The sequence below is a fragment of the Fringilla coelebs genome (assembly GCF_963513975.1).
Source record: "Fringilla coelebs genome assembly, chromosome: Z".
In the NCBI taxonomy this organism is placed as follows: domain Eukaryota; kingdom Metazoa; phylum Chordata; class Aves; order Passeriformes; family Fringillidae; genus Fringilla; species Fringilla coelebs.
Genome location: NC_140031.1, coordinates 28,675,718 through 28,701,968, shown reverse-complemented (window position 1 = coordinate 28,701,968; position 26,251 = coordinate 28,675,718). Strand labels below are relative to the sequence as shown.

The 26,251-nt window shown below is 34.5% G+C and overlaps 1 protein-coding gene across 3 annotated transcripts in view; it reads right to left on the bottom strand.

Annotated features, from left to right (window-relative positions):
• The window catches only part of KDM4C (lysine demethylase 4C), a 245,333-nt gene that overhangs the window by 204,116 nt on the left and 14,966 nt on the right, over positions 1 to 26,251 (bottom strand). For all 3 annotated transcript variants that reach the window (XM_084225527.1, XM_084225528.1, XM_084225529.1), the window contains exons 3-6: positions 22,611 to 22,786; positions 19,687 to 19,801; positions 11,536 to 11,729; positions 3,162 to 3,211 (exon numbers count right to left, since the gene is read on the bottom strand). In XM_084225527.1, coding sequence (XP_084081653.1) covers positions 3,162 to 3,211; positions 11,536 to 11,729; positions 19,687 to 19,801; positions 22,611 to 22,786 — 535 coding nt within the window. The remainder of the gene's footprint in view (positions 1 to 3,161; positions 3,212 to 11,535; positions 11,730 to 19,686; positions 19,802 to 22,610; positions 22,787 to 26,251) is intronic.

Sequence of the window (26,251 nt, the reverse complement as noted above, 5' to 3'; positions counted from 1 at the left end):
CTCCTAAATGCTACTAGAGCTAACCTTCCTGAATAAACTACTTTCCTTTTCCTTCAAATGTTGCATTCATGCAAAAATATTTTCACTACACATGGTATTAAGTACAAAGGTCTCATTTACACTATGTTTTATTGATGTTTTCTTTTAAGTGACTTGCAGCCATGCAGCTTACTTTATACTTTTATCTTTGTAAGATACCTTATGTGAAACACACCTTATTTTAGAAGGCACCAGTTACAAAGTAGAAGATCACAGCATGGAAACAATAGAAAATGGTAATTTTCAGTTTAAAAAATAAATCCACTGTTTTTATTATTCATCATTGTACTATTATCTTCTACATTCCATTCTCAGCTATTAGCTGGACCTAAAATATCATGGAAACGATCCACTCACTGAAAAATATCCCAGGCTACATTAAAATGAAATACTGAAAACTTAGTTTCACAGACAACATTCTTCAACATTACCTAACTCACCTATCTTACATTGCTGCTACAATAATAATATCCATATGAGTACCTAGTTTTCCTACAGAAATCCAGTTTTGTTTAGTAAACGTAATGGAATAAACACTATTTGAAATTTTATTATCTCTGTTCATTGCCTGATTCAATGATTTGTTATTTGCTATTCAAAACATAGTAATGAAATAAAAATAATAAAGTTATGATCATAAGCATGACTCATTAACGAAGTTTTCCATTCACCCCACAGCTCTTTGTAACTTACACTAACATAAAATTAAGAGCAGCTTAATTCTTACTTCTGTGCAGATGCATCAAATTCTGACTAGCACCTGGACATCACGACACTGTTCCCCCAGGAAAACATACCACTTTCTAAAAAAGAATGGCTTTGGAGAGTTCCATTTGTCTGATGCTTAATGTTCCATTTCTACTACAGTATTAGACCATCATCAGCAGTAAGAGGGCTGTGCACCTTCAGGACAGTTTCTTTTTTCATGTATCTCCAAAAGTTACCTACTTCCTGAATTTGTGCAGGTTACTCCAATATCTAAAGAAATCGGGGTAATTTCAAGGAAAGAAAGAGCTTTTATTTTGTCTACAACAGATAATACTGTGCCTCAGTACCACCTTATTTTTAGAAATGAGTGAACAAGTGTTGTTTCAACTGCCCATCCTTTTCCCTCACTCTAAAAATAAAGAAAAATTCAATGCATACTCACTACAGCACATTTAAACTTGAATGGTTTAGAACACTGCACAGTTATTATCAAGCAATATGCAATCCACTGTAAATGGCAAAGCAGCCAAAAAATACCACGTGTAAAGCCTATCTACCCAAAGATCTTACTCCCATCAAATGCAGAACTGTGTATAGAGAAACATTTACATACAGCATGAAAAGTCAGCTTCCTCTGACTAATCTAGTAGCACAGAGTTGCTGTTCCAAGATTCTGAGAGCCAGGGGCAGTTCCTACGCTCCTCTGACATAATTCTGTGCAACTGTGCTCCAATCTCACTCAGGATTCCATGAAAATTTTAGAATCCACCAAGGACAGTAAGGAATGCATACTGTGAAATAAACTTTAGGCTAACTTTGAACCTGACAAGATACTTCTTTGGAGTCTCTACATATACCAGAAGACTCAATGAACAGTAACTTTTTGGTCACCTTGCCCATGCCAGTCATCACAAGTCTTTACCACAACCCCTTCCCTTTATTTACACTTCTACTCATTGAAAAGTTAGAGTTTACTATCAATTATGAAAAGAAAATTGCAATTTTTTCAACAGTCTTAGCGTCCCACACTGAAAATTTTCCAAATCTCTTCTTCTTTTACTCTTTTATCATTTCTTGTAAAACTAAATTATTGAATCATCCAAAGTCAGTGCATATTGCCCAGTCTACAAGTTTTAATTAGTTTATCAGTGAAAAAAACCCAGTGTATAGAGTTCTATACTTTGCATTGAGAAAAGAAACAAGAAAGCAAAGAAAACAACTGACAGCTTTTTCAAATGAAACTATGACAAAATTTAGGAATAGGAAATGTAATCATTCAGGTTGAAATGTTTTCCTGAGACATACTTTTAAGACTGCAAGTTCACAGGTCTTTACTTTCACATCTTTAACTGCAATAATAGCTCAATAATAGCTCAATAATAGCTCAGGTCTATAATAGTTCTATAATAGCTCAGAAAAAGAATCATGCACCCATATACTAAGGAAAAAAAATTTATACGAAAACAAAATGTACACAAATTTTCAGAATTTTGTCCTAATACACAAGACCTAATTATGAGCATTCAATAAATAGCATTCCTTTCCTCATTCCATTTCATTAAGCACTCCATCCCATAATTCCTTTAATAGCTATTAGCAAGCTATAAAACATGGGTGGCGAGGCCAAGAAACATGCCTAATTACTCCCATGTTCATCATTTGCACTCTTAATTCAGAAACAAAAATAAAGGTGTAGTATTTCTGAAAAGAAAACAAATTACTGAGTGAGAATCTTTCTACAGACTAGTGGTTTTTATCCCTTAGTCCTCAACCTTACAACCATATCTCTGCTCCTTCTTCCAAACGTTTCTGCCACCTCTAAATGGCAAAAGTCAGTACATGCTTCAGCTAAAGTGGATCTATATGCCTGCTCAGTAGTCAGCAAGCTGCTAACAAATAAGACTCAGTGTTTCTGCACTTTGCTCACCCCTTCACAGAGGCACTAACCAGGACTCTATCCTCTACCAACCCATCAACTTTGATTAAACTTTTGGAGCTTCATCTGTCTTCAATATTTCTCTCTCTGTATCTAATTTGGGTAAAAAGATTCAAAAAGTTGCTGATGAAAAGAAGCTAGGACAAGAAAGAGCAAGGGCACAGAGGAGACAAAACTACTAGCAATGAAAAATCTAATGATCAACAAAATATTAAGCCTCCTTTTCCTAAGTTTCACTAAGCTATAAGTGGTAGTAGAAAATAAAGTTCTAAGAGAAGCCAACCAAAAATAAGAAACCCAAAACAAAACCAAGAACCACTTCAATTATTAAGAATTCGTCAGGGAACAATACTGTAGACACATAAAAGGCATACAACATTAAGTAATAAAACAGTAGGTGAGTCAAGAACAATGTTTTTCATTTTCCTCAAGGGTTGTCCTTCAAACACCATACATATGAAAATATTGGAAATCCTACCTTGAGCTAGTCTTTCAAGCCGTTTCCCATGCTCTGGAGGAATAGCATACCTAAAATTCACGTTAAGAAAAGGATGAAACACTTTAAGACATAATTACCACATAATGACTAAGTCATCATTCAGGTATGATAAATATCTAACTATACAGAAGTCAAAAAGATTAAAGACTGAAAAATTACACCGAAAAAAAATATACTAACATCTAAGGAAAAAATACAGACATGGGGTTTTGGGGGGGAGGGGCAGAGGTTTGAGAAAAACTTAGCTTATTTCTAGTTTAAATATTATGTAGTTCCAAAATGTTATATTTACTATTTAAAGTCACATACATTGACAATATTTAAATATTACATCACCACAATTTTAAAAGAAACACATACTTTATTTTTCTAAATGAAATGAAAAAAATGTAAAATAAATCTAATTTCTACAAATTTAATTTCTTTGAATCTCAGCATGCTTCCCAAGACACAAGGGTTCAACAGAAAAATATAAGCATTAAAAATCTTTATTTTTTCCTATAGCAAAAGCTGTGGAATAAAACTTGCTCTTGTAGAACCATTACAATTAGAGTTTTAAATCATTACAGAAATAGACTTTCTTCAATTTACAGAATTGTATATATCATAGAAACCCACTGTTCTTATAATAATCTTTTTTAAAAATTTCACATGCTGTCTACAGCAATTCAGCAAAAAATATCAAAGAGCATATTATTTTTAATGTTTACTACAGCCAGAAAATAGAAAACTATTGAAAAGTTGTTTCATTTCTGCCTCTCTTTGTTATTAACATATTTACTGCACTTCATGGACTTACTGAATATTTTAATTAGGATTTATTATTGACTTTACCTGCTTTAATATGTTATATAATAGGCTTTTGTTTCAGTTTAATGTTGCAATAACACTGGATTGATTCTTCTCTATTAAAAAAATATGATTCAGAAAAGAAGGAAATGTATATTCAGCTGTACATTATTAAACTAAGTAAGCATGTAGCCTTTTACTACACATTTCATTCATCAGCGTTGAAAACTCACTCAGAAAAACAAGCAATAAACATTCAACTACTTCAAGTTATTTGCAAACGCACGAAAATTTTACAATTTGACTCTTATCACAATTGAAATACCTGCATAGAAGGAAGACCACTACATAAGTCAGTGCTCTGTAAGATAAACACATGCCCACTGACAACCCATTCCAAATCGTATTAAACAAAAAGACTTTCAGTTAATATGCCCAATATTTGCAGTTTTAATCAGAATTTTGCTGTCTCACAAAAACGTTTCTCTCCATCTGTATTCCAAAGTGTTTGTCCATATGTAATATGGAGTGCATGTAACACTCCATATTACACACGGACCAGTGTATCCATACCAATCTAAACTATGTGTTTGCCATCCTTCACGCTCCATCAGAGAAAAATGCTATGCATAGCAGTGTATACTGTACTGTGTGTCTTTAAATACACAGCTCCAGAAAGCAAAACATGAACGGATACTGTTTATGTCTAACAAAAAAACCTCAAAACTAGATACCGTACTTTGCTTTGACTCTAACTGAACTGGTGCTCCTCCTAAATATTACTCCTTCAAAAGCACATGTTATACAATTCAATAATAATATGGAGTCACATGCTTCCATTTGTACATATAAACATGTCAATATTACCAAAAAAAAAGTCAATTAAGCTCTCCATAAGTCTTCTGGAAAGACAGTGAATGATTTAACTGGACTATAGCTATTTATTTAGTGAATCCAAGATCACAAAGAAATACAATACATAAAATGCAAATCGGTGCTTTTCATCACAGTCTTCACTTGAGTTGTACAGTAACATCTGCTACTCAACTCTTTACTTCTTCCCTCTGCTGAAATTGCTTGTTCCTCACTGCTAAGACAAGAACAAAGGAATGGAGACAGACGACCCTTTGTACTATGACACATTAGGAGTCCCAAAGTCACTCTTGAGAACCCTTCAGGCTTGATTCCTAACACCATTTATCAGAAAACTCAGCTTAGCACATGTGCACCTGCCTTTCATGATGAAAGGTAATGAATCTTGCTGGATTCTTGGTCTACTCTGCATTAAACAAAAAGCTCCCAAATTCAAATGACCCAGTCAGAGAAAAAAAAATTATTCACTCTTAATCTCAACAGCTAGCTTATATGAGAACTTGAACAGTTAAAAGCTCTTAGAAAAATATCTTCGTCTTGTGTTCATCTTTGTTTTAGCCACATTACCAAACAGCCATTAACATTTGCTTGACTTCTCATATAATAAGGTTAAGTCCAGCGATCTCCAAAGCAAATGCAATGCTAAATCACTAAGAGGCAGAGAGAGTGTCTCTTGGATAACAAGGAAATAAACAGACACAAAGTTAAAAAAAGACAAAAGGGGAAATTATGATGCAAAGTGTTGGAATGTTGGGGGACACAAAACAGATCATCGACTTTGGACCTGGTTAACATAAGAGATTTGATAACAGGATGCCTTGGCAAAAGCAAACGGAACTTTGAAAATTAGACCTAGATTGCAAGAAGATTAAATCAAAAGGAAAAAGAAAATCCCATTCAACTCTGCAAGCAAGAGAGGTTGTTATTTCATTAGTTTGTGTATGTGATTTCAACCTAATTGTAGTACACATTACTAGTCTCCCTGAAATAGTATCTAAGTGCTTGTATCCCACAATAGAATCGGATTCTGATCACCAACTCAGTCTCCCCATCTCTCTTCATCGCCAACAGCTGAGTAGATTTTATTAGTTCACAAAGATATAACTGGTAAAGTATAGAGTCACCACTCATTGATAGTCATACTACAAGGACAGAAAAAATATAGTACATATATTTACCTAGTATTGTTAACGAACATCTTCTGAAATATATTTTAGTTCAGCAGATCAAGAGTACTTGCAACAAGATTAACTACAAATAAGTAATAAACATTAAATTTATGTCATTCATTTGTAATTAATCTTTATATATATGTTAATCTTTATATATATGTTATAATTAATCTTTATACATATGTCTTCTCAGTCACAGCAAAAACAACAAATTGTTGCTTTACTGTGCAAAAAACTGCTTAGCCAACGAAGACGATCATCAGACAAGAAGCCTCTTCTATCCAGCCAATCAGTCTCATGTCAGTGACCAGAAACGGAATGTGAAACAATTTGAGTTCCATTCTTCCAAAGTCAGGCATATGCATAGATAATGGTCAATAGCATCAATTTCAAGGAAATTTCATGTGATCCTTAATACTTAATGAAACTACTTCTCTAAATCCCATGTTATATATAGACAAGGTAAAAACAGCTGATGATTTTTCCTGCAGATTAGTATTTTTAAAATTCAAAAGCTACAAATCCATAAAATGTTGTTATAAGTAAACATCACCATTTTTTTTCAAAATTAACTATATTCATTGGTTTTATAATTGGCAACAGACAACTCGCAACATTTACAGTACATCAAAATAATGCTATCGAACTCCAGGAACTGAGCTCAGAATCACGTGACCCTTTTATAAGCTACTGATTTACTTTATTATCTATTCAGGTGGTTCATCTTTATTATACATAAACCTGATACATAACTTTTTAAAATATGAGCAGATTTCAATCTCATAAATTTAATTCAGGAAGTTAATATATTTTTTGTTTTGAGATGGGAAATGCAAAAGTCTGTTGCCGCCTAAAAATGTTCCTATTTAATCTAAATATTTTAAGAAACAAAATCCTCTTCCACAAGGGAAAAACAACACAAATAAACAAATAATCCCTGACCTTTTCTTCTAATCCCTGACCAAAGCTCTTCCACTTTGTGAAGAACATTGAAACTAGCAAATTATTGCTCTGTTTCAAGCAAGATAATCCATCTGAGCTGCTGACAAACCACTATACTATTTGATTACAGATACCTTTTCACAACCAGAATCCCTATTTGTTTACAGTCATCTTTGTGACTCAGTATTTCTAATTTTTATAACAGTTTACACCAAGAAGTCTCACCTAATGGAAGCTTTATATTTCAGTCCCATTTCTACCTACAGGTTTGACTTCCCTGTAGTTTTCTGTGTCTATTTTGTTTTCTAGACATAGAACATAACTAGGAAACATGTCCGTACCATCAGTGGGATGCACAACTTTTGCAGAGGTAGCAAGACTCCTCCACTTAATGCTGAACTTTGCATCACCTGGCCAGACTTTGACTAGTTTTTGTCAGATACTGATCACACTGAAAGTTCTATTAATCCTCCCTCAGAAGGCCCTGTAAGGACCTAGCTGAGCCTCTCTAAATCCATTTATTTTATAGCCATATTTGTTCTTAAATCATACAATGTCAGCATTAGTCTGAGTATGCTTTTCCTTCTTCACCTTTTTGGTCTATAATTTTGTCTGAAACTAGTATCAGAATGCCTTTCATATTTATCACATCATACTCATAACGCCGTTGCTATTTCCCCTGCTACTGTGATTCAAAATCTGAAGGCCTTCACATGAAATGTTTCAAAGACTTCCACAACCCCTTCTGTGTAACTATGTATCTTTCCTGATTTTTTCACCTCATTAAGCAAGACGAAAAGGTATTGATACACATTCTATACTGGCAAATCCATAAAAAAGATTCCAGTCACAGCAATCAAGAGGTAACAGTAAGGTTGCTGAAAGTATAAATTTTAGGCAACCTAGAGATCAGATATCTTACCATCCTATATTCACTGGAATCATGAATAGAGCTCCTGAACCTAAATCCCTGATTTATTCTGATTGTCACAATAGATTAATTTCCTCTTACAACCTAAATAAACTGTCAGGCCCAGTCTCACTCTCCTAATCCATCTAATTCTGGCTGCCTAAGCATTCTCTCTAATAATCTGGTCTCTTTTTCTTGATACAGTCACAAAGAAGGAACTATCTCCTCTTTCTGTAGCATTTATTCCTGTTTACTTTATGACTGACCAACCCTGCAAGGCATTTTGTGATTTATGAAAGACATTACTAAACAGGAGAGGTTTTTTAACATAATGTATTGTTTCTTGTCATTTTCAGTCTTCAGAAAAGCTAGGAAGCAAAGACCAGATGGAACGTCACAGAAAACATACTAATTGATACGTAAATTATTGTTTGTATCAATCACACTGCAAGTTTTAACTGTGCCCTTTCCAACGGAAACTAAAAACCTAGCTCTTAGTGCAGAAAAGAATTCAGGCCTTCACCATCAGATATATAAGGTGAACAAACTAAGCACAATATTTTAAAATACTACTTTCTAAAGTAAAATAATATATTCTCTTACACATCTTCTTTAAAATAAAATAGGAAAAAATTGTCCCATTATTATTATATTTGAAATACCCACAGTGCCATGAAAATAATTACTTCCTGCCTGATTAAGAAAAACTTCTTTATATTTATTCTTCTTCTTAATTTATTTCATCTCAACACTTAAAAAAATTCAACACACTGTTGTTCATGAGTCAGGTAACCAGAACAAAGAGTAAGCCTTGTTTTAGGATACTTAATAAACCCAGAATTATTTTCAAAAAAAAGTGAATTTCTTACTCAGATTTTTTATTTATAAACTTATAATGTAAATTCAAGCATTATCCATATTTTACCCAAGGATATAGTACATATAGTAATAGTACAGTATTTCCTCTAGTAACAAAAATCTGACCTCTGCTAAGCATTAATTTTCAAGAGCACTTTAATAGCTTAACATGACAAAATTCTTCTAAGGATTACACAAAACAAAAATCAATTATCTTAAGACCTATACCCCTGAAACAATAATTACAAAAACATTTAACAACAAATGCCAGAGTGAAGGAATTTTTAGTATTAGTAAGCAGTTTATAAATCCCATTACAAAATACACCAATATCAAGAGATAACTGAATTACTAAGCCACACTACCAATCACACCAGTGGTTTGTCTTGCTAATAAGAACTTTTTCTAATGATAACTTTTTCTAAGAAACTGAGATATAATATGATACTTCATTCTAAAAGTACCTTTCTCCTCAGAATGGAAAGAGAAAACTGCAGTAAAAATTCTTGCCTAATAGAGAGTAATTTTAAGTGTCTTTCCAGTAAATCTTTCCCCACCACACCCAAACCTCTGCTGACCTTATATTACTCAATTTCAGGGCGTTTAAGTTTAAGTTCCTTCTCCTCTTTTAAGATACTTCCTCTTTAGCACATTTTTGCAAGTTTAGAAAAATCTATAAAATTAATGTATGTAACATTATGTGTTACACAAACATAAATATCTAAATATACATAAACATCTAAATAGCTGTAATCCTAATTTTGTAAGTTATCGTAAACAATTTCCCCCCATGTTTCATATGAGGCAGCCAATGAAGGAATTGGTAAAACATATAACAACATAAAACTAGACTTCTCTCCTTAACACTTGAAGTAAAAGTGTGAATTATAAGTTGCAAGTTAACCTATGCCTAAACACTGCAGAAAGCTTCAAATTCTATAAAGACTGCTACAGCAGATAGACTCGGCTGATAGCCACAAGTTCTAATTGTGGTTCTCAGATGGAAATGGCTGTCCTTTCACAATTCAGAGAAAATACATTGCATGTTAGTTCTCTGAAAGACCAATGCATCTGTCTCGAAGAACCACATGTAAAACCACTGAAAACCAAGAACATGTATTACTACTATGTATGTCAAGTTATTTTGTTTCATTAAGGATGGTCAAATCAGTTGAATTAAAGAGCAGAAAATATCTTTCATAAGTATCATAAGATTCAGCTCCCCCCAGTTTCTTGAAGAAAGTACTATACTAATATTACATTAACACAACACATTTTACTGATAAATGAACTTTGCATAAATTATTACAGCATTCCTCCAGTAACAGATGCATGTGTAACATGAAATAAATCTTTAGCTGTCTTTTTTATAATGCTGCATCTCTTAAAAATATGGGCCAATGTGGTAATGTGGTACAGAAAATGAATTTGTATCCACCACTATTTCTTCAAAATATGAAGAGGTCAGTGCTTAATGATTTTGTTCACTAGAAGCATCAAAAAGTACCTGTAAACTAGAAAAGCATTTATCCTGTTATCGACTCATATCTCCTCCAAAAATAATTAAAGAAGCTTCTTCCCATTGTATCTAAGGAGTTCAGAGTTTAAGTTCTCTACTGTTTGGAATTTCACTCACAATATGCAGTGAGTTTTTCTTCAAACAGCACTTTTTAAATTCCTAAGAAGTAGAAAACAACTTTATGCAATCATAATATTATTTACAATTGTCCTATCGTCTTGGAACATTCTGAAAACACCTACCTCTACATCCATTTTTTAAAAGATATTGATGATACAGTTAACAAGACTTTCTGTATGTTTAATTCTATCAAAGAAGCAACCTCACATACCTATGTATGTAATTTATCAATTTCAAACATGGACCTGCTTTACTACAATATGTGGTATTCACCTTCTCTGCCTTAACTCAAGAGATCTATTACATAAGCAAAGCAGGTAAGCATAAGGCAATGATCTAAGAGTGAGCATCTGACCAATTTACCACATTCACAGTATAAATACGTTATAGATACTTGAATTTTGTATTGGTATAAAAAAACAGCGATGTTTTATGGAATTACAAGCTATACATTTTCTCTCCACCTTTGGATGACTAGAAATTGCCAGAATTTAACTATGCATAACTTATCTTTTGCATATCTTTCTAATCATTCTACACTCTCTTCACAGGTATTCTGAAAAAAAAAAAAAAGATTTTATGAACAAAAGGAATTTATTTGTCTTATACAGCTGGGATACACGTCTATCACAACGTATTAAACCAAACTGCCTGCTAAGGCTGTTCAACCAAAACTCTAAGATTACAGAGAAAGGACAGTAGAAGTTTCACATGCAGGAAGTACCTTTAGCTCTGAATCTTACCTCCTACTGGTTCAGCAGAGTTAACTATACATAATATGACTCCGATTCAAAAAAGCAATTAAATGCATGTTAAATACAAAATACAGTAGGTAGCCCCAAAAGGCAACAGAACCAAAAACTTTCAAAGACATCTTTCAGAAGTTACTCAAATGGACTTGGGATTCCCAACACATTAAGCTTCTAATATTGTATCTTTCAAATATTTTTCTGTTGAACTCAAGTCTTATGTACTTGTCTGTCTTTCCCTTTAAAACAAAAGAATATATCAGTGTGATTTCACAGTATTATGAGCTTAAAAAAACCCTCACTGAAATACTGTCTTAGCTTTTTAGTAAAGTTTGCCACTGTGAAGCAATCATAATCCATCTGTTTGGTTTAGTCAGCTGAAATAAACAGAAGTCATCTTAAAAAAAAATAAATAACTTGCCATGACTTTGGCTCCCCGAAATGAAGATAATTAATACTGTAGAGATCCATGTCTTCAGTATGCCATGCAAATGTTGTTTTCCACATGCCAAAGTAAAGATATGGTGTATTTACACCCTCAATAGAAATGCCACATTCTTCTCCTACAACATCCAATATTGTATTCAGATGGGCAATATTCCATTCCTCAATACCCTGAAAAAGATACATAATAAAAATATTACTAAGTTTATAAAGCAATGCAATTTTATATAACAGTCCCAGTCAAAAGATATACACTTGATGTAGCCTTTTAAAAGACAGTCTATTGTAAGCAGTTTAGAAGACAGTTGAAGTTACTTGAAAAATTCTCTTGACCTTAATCAGTATTAGATCAGGTTATAAGTCTAAAAAGTTCAGAACAGAGAATATAAAAAGTTCCTATCTGGTTTATAATTTTATATCAAATCCAACATGGATTGAAACACCATACTACATACAAAAAGGTACACAAAAAATAGAAGTAATGGCCGCAGACAAAACCTTCAATGAATTGATAGCTGTAAGTTTCACAAGACCTACCTATGCTTTTTTGTTACTTACAAAGTAATACCAGATAGTATGAAAAAATGGTTTAAAAATTATTTTACATGCATAAATTCACCATTTCTCTGGAAAGTATAACTAAAATGATTACTTCAAATGTATTTCTAATCATAGTGATGTACTGGATAAGAGATATACAACAGAAGAAATCTATTGATTTCAGGGGATTTAAGCTGTTTCCTTATGTTATTCCCCATAAAATTCATATATTAAAAGTTATTAATAAAGCAATACATGTAGCTTTTGCAGCGCTTCAGATTCAACTGCAAACTGCAGCTCTAATTTCAGGTAATACGGCATGTAAGAGACAGTATAACCAAGATCAAAGCTACAAAATTGAAGAGAAAAAATTAGACTTCATTATAACAGCAATTATTAGCACCTCCAGGGAAGACATTAGCTGGTGCTCAAGCAGTCAGAAAACCAAGAAATATAATCAAAACTATTAAAAACTCAATTCAGACAAGTTTTATTGGGAAGACAGCCTCTAAGCACACTCTTAAGCATGAGCTGCTCTACTTAATCACTGAATCTACAGTTCTGGTAATCTTACTGGGGTACAAACTGATGGCAGACTGCAGTCCTGATGCAGCTGATTAAGACTAAGTATGACGATATTTAATAGTTAGCTAGAATAGTAAGAATACAGGTTAAAGCAAGAATTTAGGAAAATTTAATACTCTCAGTTATGATTTGTTTTCTGAGATTTTTATGTCAAGCATGTTATTCATGGAGCAGTTGGAATTGATAGACAAGAAGGTAACATCTGTAAGAAGTTGGCTATTGCTTAATTTGGCTATTTCACTTACAAAGAAATACTAAGTTACTCGGAATTTTACAAATTAGTAACAATGTTTACAGAATTATTTTATTTCAGACAGCATTTTTTCTTCTTCTAAAATGGAAGGCTTGGGCACGACGCATTTGTGAAACAAAAAGGCACTTGAAATTTAAAACATAAAAAAATAAAATTTATATCCTAATAAAAGAAAAAACACCTATCTGAACTCAAAAGATTAGATTGTAGAATCTGCACCTTTCAAATATAAAAACTAGCAGCAGCAAGTTATTACGTCACATTTTTTATTTTACAGCTGTATTAATTTTTAAGTAGTAAATCCTCAAATTAATTTACAAATTTTGTTTTTTAAGTCACATGAAATTTATCTCTGTTTACAAATGTTGCTGTTCATTTGGAGAAACAAATTAATACAGCAAAGAGCAATGATTCAACCACCGATACATACAGTGGATTAGAAGAAAACAAGAAATACTTGTAAAAATCAGCTGTTAGGTAGTTACTCTGACAGTAGCCAAACAGTGTAAGTACTGCAGCAATTTGCACTTTAAGATTTCTTCAGACAGAAGATCTGTTATCTTTCCATTTAACAGTATTCCATGGGCTTTTTTACCCATTATTCGTCCCATCACATTTCACCCATATAACCTTCTAGTAACCCTAACATCTTGAAATCTTACTCTTCTACTAAGAATTAAGTAATAGCTAAGAGAATTTTTTTTTTTAAACAACACATCTCATCCTTGCACACTATGTCAAATCGTATCACAACTAGTCACCAAGCAAACTGCTAGTGATCTGCCCTCAAACAAAAGCAATTCCTATCATGGAGATCAATCCTAGAACAAATAACTTGCTTCAAATACCAAACAAACAATAACAACTTCTACACCCAAGATAGATGAGCTACTTCCTTTTCCTAGAGACTATTTTGGACAAGTATTCTTAGCCAAAAAGGAAATATTCACTGAAACTAGCCAAAACACTAAAATCACACTGATAAATTTCAATTCCTCCTACATTCCTTAGACCTAAAACAATAAATCAGTTTCATATATATGCCCAGACAGTTACAGGTAATTATTATAAATTATTATTAAAGATGTTACTTTACCTCACACATCTTTTTTTAATATTCAAAAACATTAAGTAAAATGCTTCTACAATCTTAACATAAAATATTGATTCTTATTTTTACAGTAGTTGTAAAACCAGTTTTAGATGTAGCCTATGCAATGCACACTAAAAGGATCCCAGCTGTAAAATGCATTTTAATAGGTCAGTACATAGCCATACTTCTGAAATTTTAAGTATATTTTTGCAGGTTATGCTATATTTAATAACAATTGTTAGAACAGCAGTAAATATATTACTTGACCATAACATATATCAGGTCATTTCTAACAAATACATTTAGACATTATAATCTTTTCAATGTTATGAAAATATAAAATTTTATTCTCCTCAGAATATCACAGTACTACCAGAATATTATAATAATTTCAAAGGAATATGTCAAGATACTGTTTCTAATTTATCCACATTTCTTATGGTAAATTCTTTGAAGAATACCTGTCATCACTGACAACTGTACTACATAATCCAATACCTAGAAAAATTTTACTTTTCAGCAGTTTTCCTTCTATAAGATAACAAACAGGCTTGAAACACCTTACCAATTACGATCATTGCTACAAATATTACACTTACCTTGTACTTCCTTAGAGAAATATTATAAGGTACATAATAGTTTATATAGAAGACTACTATTCCAATGTTCATTCATTCTGAAGGTGATTCAAACTTACTGTAAATTACTATAAAGAGTTTTTATTGCTCTTAACAGCCTTTGCATGTGCTTTTAATGCAATGTGGAGACAAAGTGGGACACTTGACAAGCATTTCTCGCCTGAACACCTGCACACTTTGGAAATAACTGACCCATTGTTTCCCCAAAAACAAAGAATAATGTTTATCTCAGTGCATTGGTAAAAAGTGAAGTTCACAGTTGAAAGTTCCAACCTCTTTGCAAATAAGAATAAAAAAACTTCAAGTGCAACAATGTTTTATTAATGTTTTTTTTAAGTACTTACAAAAGTGACATGATGCTAGTCTTTTCACTTTACTTAAACCAGTCAACACTATCATGAACATGATTGCTGTACGCATACATTATTACACACAATCCTTTTTCAGTGTTTAATTTTTGCTTTGATTATCTCACAGCTTCATCTCAATATTAATCTGGTGAACAAGACATCAGTTGCACAACTAAGATGAAGAGCCCTTATGGCTGACTGTAACAACCCCAAATCTAAAGACGAGTAAAAAACCTAATTAAGAGACAGAGTGAAAAGGAACACAACAAACATTAGAGAAAAATTTGGGCTTGGTAACCCACTCCTCTCTCCACATAACCATTCACTCACATCAATGCACACAATAAAGCTACTGCCAGACTTTTACTGCGCTTTAGAAGTCATTAAAACAGAGGAAGGAAAATTCTACAAACAAAATCTCTACACCGTAAACACACAGATTAGGAAATACAAACAATCTCCTTCATTAGATTGTTTTTACTTATCATTTCTAAGGATATGGTCATTGCTTTTTAAGCCCCCTTTTGAAGGGGGGGCAAATAGATTCTTTGGAAATCACATCAGAACCTAAATCGCTGCTCACATTGATTTTAATGATGAGTACATCACAGAAAAGAACATAATAGAATAGAAGGAATAGAATAATTTAGGTTGGAAAAGACCTTTAATATCATCCAAAACCACCATTAACTCGGCTAACCATGTTCCCAAGCGCCATACCTACAGGTCTTTTAAATATGCTCAGGGATGGCGACACAGGTACTTCCCTGGACAGTGATTGGTAATATTTCCTTTCCATTAAAAAGCTTTTCCTAAAATCCAAAGTAAATCTCCCCACTGGCACAACTTGAGGCACTTTACTTTAATCCTGTTGCTTGCTACCTGGGAGAAAAGGCCAACCCCCAGGTGGCTACAACCTCCTTTCAAACAGCAGTAGAGAGTGTAAGGTCCCTCCCTCCCTCAGCCTCCTTTCCCCAGGCCAAACAACCCCAGCTCCCTCAACTGCTCCTTATAGGACTTTTACTCCAGACCCTTAACCAGCTCCATTGCCCTTCTCTGGACATGCTCCAACACTTCAATGTCCTTCCTAAACTAAGCACCCAAGAACTGAACTCAGGATTTGAGGTGTGACCTCACCAGCTCTGAGTACAGGGGGACAGTCCCTGCCCTGCTCCTGCTGGCCACACTGTTGCTGGTACAGGCCAGGATGCCATTGCCCTTCTTGCCCACCTGGGCACTGCTGGCTCATGTTCAGCTGCTGTCACCAGCACCCCCAGCTCCTTTCCCTGTGGGCAGCTTTGCAGCCACTCTGCCCCAGCCTGTGGCACTGCCTGGGGTTGCTGTGACCCAAGGGCAGGACCCAGCACAGGGCCTTGTTGAGCCTCACGCAGCTGTCCTTAGCCCACAGCTCCATCCTATCTACATCCCCCTGCAGAGACCTCCTGCCCTATGCTCCCCACACCTTATACATTGGACAAGGTAGGAATTAGGAATTGTCCTGTTAGGAAAAATAAAACTAAGAGAAAAATGAAAGTAATATGTGTCTTTCAGACAGCAGTTGAGGAGACTGGTGAGGGAGACACAAAACAAAATTTATACATGCTTCTTGCAAACGTGGCTTTTCTCTGCAGAACAGCAGATGCCATTGTCAGCACTGAAGTCAGACATGTTTTATGACTCATTATAAACTTCAAATCAGCCACTTTTCTTTGGAACTACTTTTGAAATCAAAAATATTTCCACCCTCACCAGTAGCTAGATCAGTCCACATAGGGATCATGCCTTTTCTAGAGTTACCTACACAGACACTCTCCTACAAAGCACCACCATTAAACATAACAGCAATTAGAATGCAAATAACAGAATATTTCCAGCAAACCTTCAACCTTTTGAAATTATAGAATGTATTTTTTATAAAGCTCTATAGAGTGCACAGAACACTTGTTTTCATAGATTAATTCCTTATTTGTAAAGGCTTAATCTGAGTTCAAAGCCATCAAATAACAATTAAGACATTTTAAACAGATTCTGGAATAATCCAAATACTACAAGGATAAAATTGAACCATTGATGGCAGCTGTTAGACTTCCAAGCATGCACTTATAGCTTTGTTTCTTTATTTCTTTGTTTTCATTTTGGTTTTGTTTTTGGGGTTTTATTTTTGGTGGGGTCTTTTTCTGGTTCATGTAACACAGCCTTTAGAAAATTTTGTCCTATCTTCCAAATCCCTCAGAACTTATCATCCTGTGGTCTAAAAAAGCAAACAGTACAAAATCTGTAATTTCTCTGGCACAATGCCAACGAGGTGCTGGATTTCACAAACAACAACAATATTTCTTAGATTATCTAAACAGTAAAAATCAAGGTTCCATTATGCTTCAGATACAAATGTCTCAATAAAAAATTGATTGTCACCAACTGAAAAAGAAAATGTAACTGGTAAACTGCTGAACTAATTTACAGAGCACAGCAGTATTTCTCACTAATTTTGATAGCCCACTTATATGTATGTGTCATATTTTCCTTAGGTTCCTAGTAGATTTTACCTGGAATTCTGTCAGATATTTACCTTAAGTGTAACATCTGTAACACACCGTTTTCTACAATATGAATTTCATGAAAAGTAAGCATTTATTTTGTTTCTTGCAAATAAGCTGCCATGACAAACAGCCCATTATACACGTTCTCCTAAATGCTGCCCAAAATGTCAGTGAGTTGTATTCATCTCCTTTTCCCAAATAATCACAATCCTGAAGGAAACTGAATGAAGACATAAAAACAATCTCCAATTTCAAACAAAATCAAAAAGAGCCTTCTTAATACTATCTTCAAGCACTACTACAAGAAAAATATTAGTTGTGCAAGTGCACCATCTGCTGGCCAAAAATTAACTTCAGCAAAATTATTCTGAGAGGCAGCATATTGATCAGTGGCATCATAACTTTCTCACCGACACTTTGGTTCCAGAGTATATTCCTTCTTTTCCTCTATACACCAAGTGGGCTGTACACCAGCACCTGGCTGTGACATTAAGTGCTCAATCTGCTCACATTCCTTAATGTCAACTCCTTTCACTAACATTTCTCCTTTGTTATTTATTTTTAAATGATACCCATTTTATTACAGGCATCAAGGTTTCTTTATTCTACCTTTTATTGCTTTCTTCCCCAGTCACCGCACATTTCAGTACTTTGTTTCCTTCTCCTATGCACTTAACATCTGAGTTGAGATCCCTAAATGTTGCTTCTCTCACTTTCCTCTTTGCTTTTAATTTGAACTCACTTCCTCGTCTTTCTAAGAGTGTAATTCTGTACGAAGGAGATCTCTGACCTTCTCTTTGACCAATCAGCCCTTTCAAATTGGATATTATTGCATTCATTTTCTTTTCTTTGGAAATATTGCTCATGCAAGAGTAAACTAGGATACTCAATGCAAAAAAAACCACAATCCAAAAAAAGCGTATGTTTGTAAAAAGTTATACCATAAGGCATTATCTGCCAACAACAAAGACACAAAGATCACAGAAGAAAAAGGGCAAGCTTCTATTTCTCTAAACACTTTTTCTGTGTCTTGTGTTGGTCTTCACAAAGCAACAGCCACCTGGAATGTCTCTCCACAGAAACATTCCAAATTAGAATCTTCAATTAGAATCTAAACAATTTCTTAAAGCAGCTGTGTGGACACACAAGGGAATTTGAATTTGCTTTCTCTAAACAACAGACCATTGGACATTCTTAGCTGTCCTTCAAAGATCACATAACTCAGTGCAAAAACTGAACTGCCTTCAGCCATATTGGCTGACTGTATTTATCTCTGGACAGTCTTCAATTTGTCTTCCGTGAAGAACTATGAAACACCAGGAGAGCCTCAGACCATCTGCCACAGCAAAATCAACTTTTTTTCCTAATGATTGGAAAAGGCAGTTACATAGAACATGAAATAACCCAAGAACTTCACATATGGTACTTTCTTTTCATACAAGTTTGTCAAATATTTTCTGAAATGCTAATATATCTTCACTTAGTCTCATGACTAAATAATCCTTCAGAAATCTAGTTCCTGTCTTACTGACATAGCCTAATTGATGGATAATGAGATTTGTTTTAAAAGTCCCTTTATTATCCATGGAGATCTTGGCAAGCTACAGCAAAATTAATTTCCTTAGGAAATTTTAATTTCATCTGTTTTAATTGAAAGGTAAACAATATGAGTAAGTACATTTCCAGGAAACTGCAGACATTCCACGCATGAAGTACAGCTACCAGTATTCCTCAGTGAAGAGATATAAAACTATTCATCTTTTAATTTTAAAATAAAACTTAGTTAAAATATCTCCAAGTGTCCACAGATACACATAGGAAACATACATACTAGAATGTTAACAAACAATTAAATAAGTAGGAAGAAATCTCAAAGTTCTGCAGAGTTCGAAGTGAAGAAAGGGAAGAGTCATGATCAGGAAGAGAAGTAATATTCTACTGTCTAAGAACAGAGCTGTCTGACTCTTGCAGATGTAGAATTAATTTCAACCTTGGTTGGAGGCTTTAAGGAGTAACACAAAGATTTCAAAAGACAGATTCTCAGTCACAAAGCAAGAGTGTATCCTCTAAGCAGAATACCCTTTGAAAGAGGGCTGGAAGGGATAAACTTCATAAAAAACTATGCATACTTCATCATAAATGCTCCCATTGATATCTGCTCCATAAATTGGTGCCACAAAAGTCAAGTTCTTCCAGTATTTACGCTCCAGATCTTCATAGTCTACATATCTTGGAGTGCGGTATCTGCAGAGAAAGAGTTAGGCAAAGGTTCATCACCATCTTTCAACAACTGCCTCCACAATGGAGTATGCTTCTATGCCATGGACAACAGACTATGCTATAAACCTTCTAGATGAAGCCACTTTATTTCAAATTCTCTGAAACAGAAGAACTACCATTTGTTCTGAATTCTTAGTTTCATGATTAACCATACCATGGAAACCTCCTACCTGACAGCTACAGTAACTAAACTCACACACCAACCCACACAATATTTGCTTCAGTCTCCTGCAGCAAATCAGCCCATTTACCAACCATCCTCAGCCTGAGCTCCTCCCTTTTATTTCTCTTCTGTAAAAAAAGACACATATGGGAAATATCATTAACAATTATTCATTTTTTTCCTACCTCACTACCAGCTCTGCAAAGACTCAGATATAGGTCCTGTACATGCTTGTCTCAGAACAATGTAAACTAACTCAGCCATGCAGCCCTCACAGGCAAAAGCAACACTTTCTTCTCTTCTTCCTGCCCCAGAAAACCCTTTCAAGAAAAGTTGTGTTTCAAACTGCCAATACCAAAAAAATTCTACAATTCAGAGAAAAGAAAAATTTAAGGGAACTTCTCTTTTTACTCATTTAAAACAGCACAAGATACATAACACACACTTACATGCTTAAATACACTTATATGAATACTTTTGAGAGGTTACTTATGTAGCCTTTCAAAATCCTGTGGGAACAACACCAATACACTACCATAGAAACATCTATCAACAGCTTTGCCTCAGGATCCTTTGTCAGACCTCTGTGCTTCCATATTTAAGTCATCAGAAAACTTACACCCCATTACTGCAATTCTGAGAACTACAGTTTCATTGCAGAATTGCCAGTATGCTACACCTGAACAACTGGAAAGAAAATCCAAACATACAACACTGAGACCAAGGACATTTACATCATGTAATAACTCTGAACAGAGACCAAAAAAAAAAGAAAAGAAAAAAGCTAAACACATCTTAACCAAAGCATTCTCAGCAACAGAATTGTTTTACTGTTTCTAATGACAGTTCCAGATATCAGATTGCATTTCTGTTGGGCCCTGAGTAACACGCACACATGAATTCCTTGATTACAGAATGTGGATATGCTCCTATTTCCCAGAGGTCAAGTAGAGAAGCATTTTTGTTCTATGGAAAGCTGCAAATGTCTAAACAAATAAAAGATTAAATGCATTAGACTGAGTACACTTGATCCTTTTAAAGGAAGCTGTGATTTAATTTAGATGCTCATGGCCCTTCTCTCTTACCCAAAGGAAATAGGTAACATCTTAATACTCAAGAAAAAGGTCTTTAACAAAGTAACAAAGAAGTCTTCTCCTTTAGGGAACAAAATTATTTTTATAGGACTACCGAGGCCCTCAGCTACTTGATAGTTTAAGAAATATCAACTGCAGTAAGAGCGTCACAGAATGTTATGCGACACATTTTCTCAAGAGCAGTGGCAAGTATTTGGAAAGACCTACAGCTAGTAATAGACAGGAAGTCCTCCCAACTGTTTCACATTTGCATGCAAAATTAAGTTGCCATCTGATTTCAGTAAAAACTATAAAAATTGAAATCAGAAATGTTTCCAAAATGTATTTCATGATGAATATAATAAACTTAACAAACACTATGATACATATGAAAAACTTCCCAGCATTTCTGCATTAATTAATTATTTTAAGAAATTAGTGTACCTCAATTTATTAGGGGTAAATAAAATGTAAACTTTAACATCTATGAAAAAATATTATTGAAAATCACATCAAATACCATATAAGTCACATGATTTACTCTCACCTCTAATATTTACTAAACAAATAATTTCAAGAATTGCAAAATAGGTTTCCATTTTCAATTACCAGAGAAAGAATACTGTGCACCAAACTTAATTTTGCACAAGTAATATATATGTACTATTCTTTGTAACTGAAAAAAAAAAAAAGAAAAAAAGGTTGTCAGTTTTGCACTATCCTGAAGGCATGGTTACTATGGAAGCCTCCTTAAAAGCTTTAGATGTCCTAGTTTTTTCTGATCTTGATAACAGCTTCTATTCTTATACTTAATTTCTTAATTAACCTATAACAGAAACTTTCCTTCAAGCTAAACCTTTCTCATTCAAGTACCTTTTCTTTCTAAGATCCTTCCATCCATCTTACAGAAACCCCAGTTTTGAGGAGATAGTCAAGTAAAATATATTCTTGTTATGTGGCCAAAATGACAGGGAAGAATTCCTTCTATCAATTCCCTCTTCTTGGAATGCTCAACAATTTGAAACACTGCAGTACAGTGCCCAGCCCTTCACAAACATTTTTTCCCCCTTCCATAATATCCATCTTGCCATTAGCCTAACACTGACATCCACTTGATACCATTGAGTTCTCTGAGATTAATACAAAAGCTTCTGGATTGGTTACAAAAGATATCAGAGTTTTCAGAATTACATGGTGATAGGCCATTCTCGTATCTAGGAATTAAACATTAATAGGTGTAAACAAATTAAAACTCAGATACACATCTGTACCACCTTCACTATTTTCTGTATCTTTGGAAGATAAAGGAAAAAAGGTAGACAGAAAGCATCACGTCTCAGGTTCTTCAGATGCTTTCTTGCTGCCATGGTATCAGATGCTTTCAACAACAAACACAAACAATACTCACACTGTGGTACCCATCCATACCTTGAAAGACAGGAAAAAAAGTAAAAGGAACCACCAGCAGCCTTGCACAATTCAAAGAAGCCACAACATGTGAAGATAAATATTATTCTTACTAAGCAAGAGTACATACTTGTCACTGTTGGCTAGATCCCTGAACTCCTTCACTGTCATGGGCTTTTTCTGAATATTGTATTGTGTGAAAAGTCCAGACTGGCCAGTGACCATCTGTTGAATTGGAGCAGGAATCACCAAATCTTCAATATCATCATAATGTTTTCTCGGCTTCCATTCCTTTGGTGGGATAACCTTTACATACAGGAAACAAAAGAGAACAGCACCGTTGCAATAACAATTCAAAACATCCTGGAAAAAAAATTGGAGGAACAGTTGAATATGCCCACATGATCAAAGGAACATTTGAGTACCAGCTGCTTCACATTAACTGATACTGTAAGTGCTCTTAGACACTGTAAAAACCCATTCAGAACATGCCCAGTATCACCTCAATTCAGAAGCAGCAACTCACCAATCTACAGCAATTCTTACGCAACTGTGCAGAAATACATATTTATAATAACAGAGTTGACAATTTTTTTCCAATCAGAAATCCTTATAACTGACAAATAGTTTGCAATCCATAACATCATATACATTTAGTGGTAAAAAATATATGGATGTTGCATTTGGAGATACAGTTTAGAGGCGAACATGCAGGTGCTAAGTCAAAAGTTGGGCTCAATTATCTCACATATCTTTTTCACACCTAAAGATTCAAACATATAAAATTTTTATCCTCAATTAAAATAAAAATTCCTAAAAAAAACCTGTCAGCCCACTGTCTAAACATTACTTGGTATAAACAGTATGCATAACTATTATTTTACTGAAGAGTGGAAAAAATACAGCCGTTTTAGATTTCCAAATCTGTTTCATTTACTCCCCATAAAACTACAGGGTACAGCTCTATTACAGTAAGTACGTGCACTAATTTAGATACATTAGCTTTTATAATTACATTATTTCATCCTCATAATTGAAGATTAAAGCTATGTGCAGATTAACCAGCTGTAAAGTTAACGTACTTATTTCAAATACCACAGAACTACCCACAGTCTATGAAAACTGCTCAGCAGATTCTGAAGTGTTAGCAAAAGAAATCATTAAGAATTTCAAAGAAGCCTGTAGTCGTACCAGTATTCTTTAACAGGATGAGTAATTCTGAACATTTCCAGAATAAATTATTTCAGTAGAAAATAAATAATTTTAGATGTATCACTTCTAAAATAGAGGAACAAAAAAATTTTATATAGATATTTTTCGGATTGGTTTTGTTTTTGAACTTCTACTTGTCCAAAGGCTTAATGACATGTTTTTTGATCCACTCATTACTTTCATTCTTCTGCTAAGTTCAAATCAAATTTCCATGAATGGTGGCTTGGAAACTTTTAAAGTATCTTACAACAAAGTAGGACAGCTCTTATAAACATGCAACAAGTAAATGATATTTTTTGAATAATTAATTCATAATCTAGAGGTAGTGTGAGAGACTGAAATTTTAAGGTTAAAGGCTTAAACATTGTTCTCCAGGACTTTTTCCCCATTATGGTAAAACCATATAAAGAAACTGTGCCCACCCAAGCCCACCCCTCCCCCCAAATATGCCTGGAACTTTGGACTGTGAGTTAAAACATCTAAGGAAAGGTAAGATACTACAGTTCATCTGACATGATTCTTCAATTATCTCAAGTCTAGGGAGAAGTAACCAAAGCTGAGGGAGAAGGCATCCACAAAAAAGCAAAATCCAGCAGCTGTCCTGAAAATCAGCTCTGGTTGGTGTGGGGTGGGAGAGACCGTGGCCCACAGGCCCATCTACTGAGGCGAGGTTTGCTCACATGCCACCAGGGCGGAGGAGGAGAAATTTTGGGGCTGTAGCATACATAACCTCTGGGCAGAAGGAGTGAACCCCCATCCTCCCTTACATTCAACTGGCTCAGTTGCAAATCCCCTCCACCCCTGGATGGCGATATCCACAAGGCATTCATGTGAGAGGCAGCTGAGGAGGGCCACCAAAAACCCTGAAGCACCCCCCCCATCCTCCTCCCTGAGGGAAAGGGATGCAACAGATCCAGAGTCTCTTCCAAGAGACAGTATCAAACTCGCCCCCATCACTGAGGTCAGCTACCTGGGCATTCCCACGTGGCCCGAATGTATATTGATCAACTGAATTCTGTGCTTTTTGGGGGACCCTCACCACCAAGAAGACCAGAAGAAGGTGGTGAAGATGGAAACCACAGTGGTGATATTTCTACTTAACCTGTCTCTGTCACTTTCTATCTGTCTCTCCCTCTCTTTCATTTGCTGTTAAACAAAATCCAGACTTCCGATTTCAGCATATGCTCTCATTTGCACCTTAATTCAGGCAGAGTATCGAATACTTTTAATAACGGAATCACAGTGAGGCAGTCCTTAAGCTACACAGCTAGACTGTTTTCTTACAAGCATTTTAGGATTCCATCTACAGGAGTCCATTAGAAATTTCACTATTTCATCTCTCCATAAAAATAATAAAATTCTAAAACAGATAGATCCTAAGATCATTTGCTAGCCTTGGAAAACAATCACAAACAGGCATATTTTAATATTACTGTACTCAAACAATCAGAAGAAATCCAGTTCATCCAGACCATCAATGCTAAAAGCACACAGTGAAAGGCAAACATCCAGCCAAAGGAATTTATCTAATAGTAACATACTCCCATAGCTAATGTTTTTATTTTACACACAAACCGGTGTTTTTATCTAGTTTTTACACAAATGCAACTCCCTCTTTCCTCTTTTCCTTCTCAGCTTCCACAGGACTTCTGCTGTATAAGAACTATTTAGCAAGTTTCAGTGTTGTTTCCTTTTAGAGAAAAAAAATAATCCAATCATATTGTGATTCCTACTTATTTCTTTCACAGAGCACTTAAATTATAATCACATTAACAAAATATGAAATGTTAGTTTGGAAGCAGAGAAGTCATGCATTCAGAAAATATGCATAGAAATCAAATATGTGCATAGAGATTTCCATTTTCATTATTATTAAGCATGAAGTCAGAGGTTTGGCTCAAATATATGAATACTGAAAAGGAAAATTTGCATCATCTTATTTAGTTCAAGGTCAATGCTCTTTAAGCAATAAAAAATATTTTTATGAGTACGGTTCAAAATATCCCCTTCCAGCTAACTGGAGTATGTTTATTAATGTTATAATTAAGAGTGCTGGTTAGAGAAGTGAATTCTGTGGGAATCAATAAGCAAAAAAAAAGTTTTAAAAGAGGATAAATAAAAATAAGCTTCCTGCCCCAAAGACTTTGCATTTTCTAAGGAAGATGAGGACAAAGACTGAAGATGTTATATATCATGTTTAAAGCAACACACAGCTAGCCAGTATAACAGTTGGAAATAATGACTAGGTCTCCATGGTTTTACCACTGACCCATCCCACTGAAGACTCTTCATATTTCCTTTAGCAAAAATAGCATTTTCTAAGTCAAGCAAGTTAGAGTTATTCAATGGGAGCAATCTAGATCAAATTCATCAATCACACTGGTGAATGCTCAAATATGAAAAAGGAAACACCTAAGGCAAGAATTTTCCATTTACATATTTATTTATTTATCAAAGATCCTAAGCATATTCATACAGTTTAGTGTGACAAACATACAGTTTTAAATAGGGATGTTTTAGTTATACGAGTCAGTCTCCTGCATGAAGACTGCACATCAG